General features: G+C 32.6%; 1 protein-coding gene across 1 annotated transcript; it reads right to left on the bottom strand.

The window, feature by feature from the left end:
• Positions 1 to 255: 255 nt before the first annotated feature.
• On the bottom strand, positions 256 to 1620 carry LOC115240686 (protein dhs-3-like). The gene is made up of 4 exons (XM_029815981.1): positions 1199 to 1620; positions 902 to 1031; positions 627 to 747; positions 256 to 375 (listed from the first exon to the last, which is right to left on the bottom strand). Exons 2-4 carry the CDS (start codon positions 1005 to 1007, stop codon positions 312 to 314), a joined length of 291 nt encoding a protein of 96 aa, XP_029671841.1. The 5' UTR covers positions 1008 to 1031; positions 1199 to 1620; the 3' UTR covers positions 256 to 311.
• Positions 1621 to 2056: the final 436 nt, after the last annotated feature.

The raw sequence follows: 2056 nt of genomic DNA, 5'->3' as shown, positions 1-2056 counted from the left end.
TCTTCTTCATCAGCGTTGAAACCTATGAAATCATTTATGCACCAAATTACCTTGTTGGGCAAAATTCTGAAATCAAAATATTTTTGTTATAGAGAATATATACGGACGGAAATAATATAATCGTAGTATAATAGCATTTGCATTTATTAGCGATTTATGAATCGCTTTGTAGTTTATTAACATATGTAGTGATTTTTTGAAAATATATCATGCGTATTTAATAATAGAATTTTTATTTGCACGATTTACCTCGTTAAATATAATATCGGCAGCCAACCTGAAGGTATACTTCTTTCTTTGAAATTTTGTCTTTACGCATCCATTATTAGTGAAGCTGCTTTCTGCGGTGGAATTCCTCCCATTATACTTGGAAATCTATTATTGATAAATAAAATAAAATTATCTATCAGCAATAATTATCATAAAAATGTCTTATTACTTTAATGTATAATATTTTTGATGTGTGTGAGTAATGTAAGATCTATGATACAATAAAAGACACTAGGTTTTTATACGCTAATTTATAAAATGTATGAAAAAAATTATAACTTTATAAATTTACACACCATCGCTATTACGAAATATTAATTACAATTCGTCAATTTTATATCATTATGTCAACATACCTTATTCTTGGCTTTTTGACAATTCCAGTAAGTACTAGAGCCGGATAAACGGTAGTGAATTTAATCAAGGATTTACCTTTGCTATATGTACGTAATTCATCGCTGACAGCTTCCATAAGTGCTGTAACACGCACATGAAGGAAATATTAGAAAACATGCTCTGCAATTTAATCTTTTTTATACTTTGAATATATGCGCATAATGTTTGTCGATTTACTATGAACATTAATAATCATGTGCTTTACACACGTAAGATTATGATAAGATTAAATTACCTTTGACCGCGGATTTTGTGGGGCAATAAACCGTACCATGTGTAGCGCCCTGATATGCTACTAGTGATGAGATCGCCACAACATGACCGCGATTCTTTTCAATCATACTTGGTAGAAACGCTTGCAACGTCTAAAATTAAATTTTATTTGAGAACAATTTGCGGAAGTTTATTACGAATATATATGTGAGTGCGTGTGTAAGTGTATGTGTATTTAGTTTCTTAAATTTATTTCAATTGTAAATATAGTAAATTAATTGTCAGCGCGTATCTCTCTTTTTTAAATAATATAAATTACATTGCCGATTATAATTATATATATATTGTTGTGCCTCTCCAGGTACAACGGGAATTTTGAGGATGATCCAAGGGTTCGGTTCGTCTTAGGAGTTGGGACTCCGAGTGTCGAGAAACACGAGGCAGAGATTCCGTGCAAAAAGATTTATTTGTACAGCTTACGTATCGTAGAGTTCGGTTTGGTGATGCTTCGGCGATGTAACAATGTCGGCGTTTACAGAATCTCACAGTTTCTTCAAGTATACGCGTCACCACTTAGTTTCGGAATACGGCCCCGAGGTACTCGTTATCTCTCTTTTTATGGTCCGAAAGTAGGTGATTTTTCGGTACTAGGTCGCGATGTCTTAATTGCATATTGCAACGAATTGCATATCTTGCATTTAATCGCGGTTTTGGGAGCGCGCGCAACAGCTTACGAAGTGCTGAATTTGAACTGTGCTCCTATATTTTAGTATATTAAGTATATTTTACTATATATATAAATCCACTTTGGCCAATATGTACGTCTTTTTGTTAAAAAAGTTTTCTTATCTTTAAAGAAATAATACTGATAAAATAATATTCGAATTTTATGGATGTTGTTGAAGATTATATTTTTTTTATTTTCATTGTATTTACACTGCTCAAAAAAATTATAGCATAGAAAATATTTGCCGAAAATTGGCCAATTTTGACTGCCGATCACTTCGCGAAAAATTATCGTAGACGAATGATTTTTTTTTCAAAATGAAGCTTGAAGTCTCTACTTTAAGAATGTACCTCCATTTTTTTGCATGCAATGCACCCCTACCCCTGTAATCCCTGAAATCAGAGGGCATACTGAAAATTGCAAAGATTGACGGAATGCACGGACGTGGAA

Source organism: Formica exsecta, unplaced genomic scaffold (genome assembly GCF_003651465.1).
Source record: "Formica exsecta isolate Colony F162 unplaced genomic scaffold, ASM365146v1 scaffold4434, whole genome shotgun sequence".
NCBI lineage: Eukaryota > Metazoa > Arthropoda > Insecta > Hymenoptera > Formicidae > Formica > Formica exsecta.
The sequence above is the reverse complement of the archived record's forward strand: the minus strand, read 5'-3'. Positions and strand labels throughout refer to the sequence as shown.

Coding starts and splice junctions, on each gene's coding strand:
- LOC115240686 (XM_029815981.1), bottom strand. CDS start 1,007: ATGATTGAAAAGAATCGCGGTCATGTTGTGGCGATCTCATCACTAGTA. Junction 748..901: donor CACAAAATCCGCGGTCAAAG/GTAATTTAATCT, acceptor TGCGTGTTACAG/CACTTATGGAAGCTGTCAGC. Junction 376..626: donor GTCAAAAAGCCAAGAATAAG/GTATGTTGACAT, acceptor TATCAATAATAG/ATTTCCAAGTATAATGGGAG.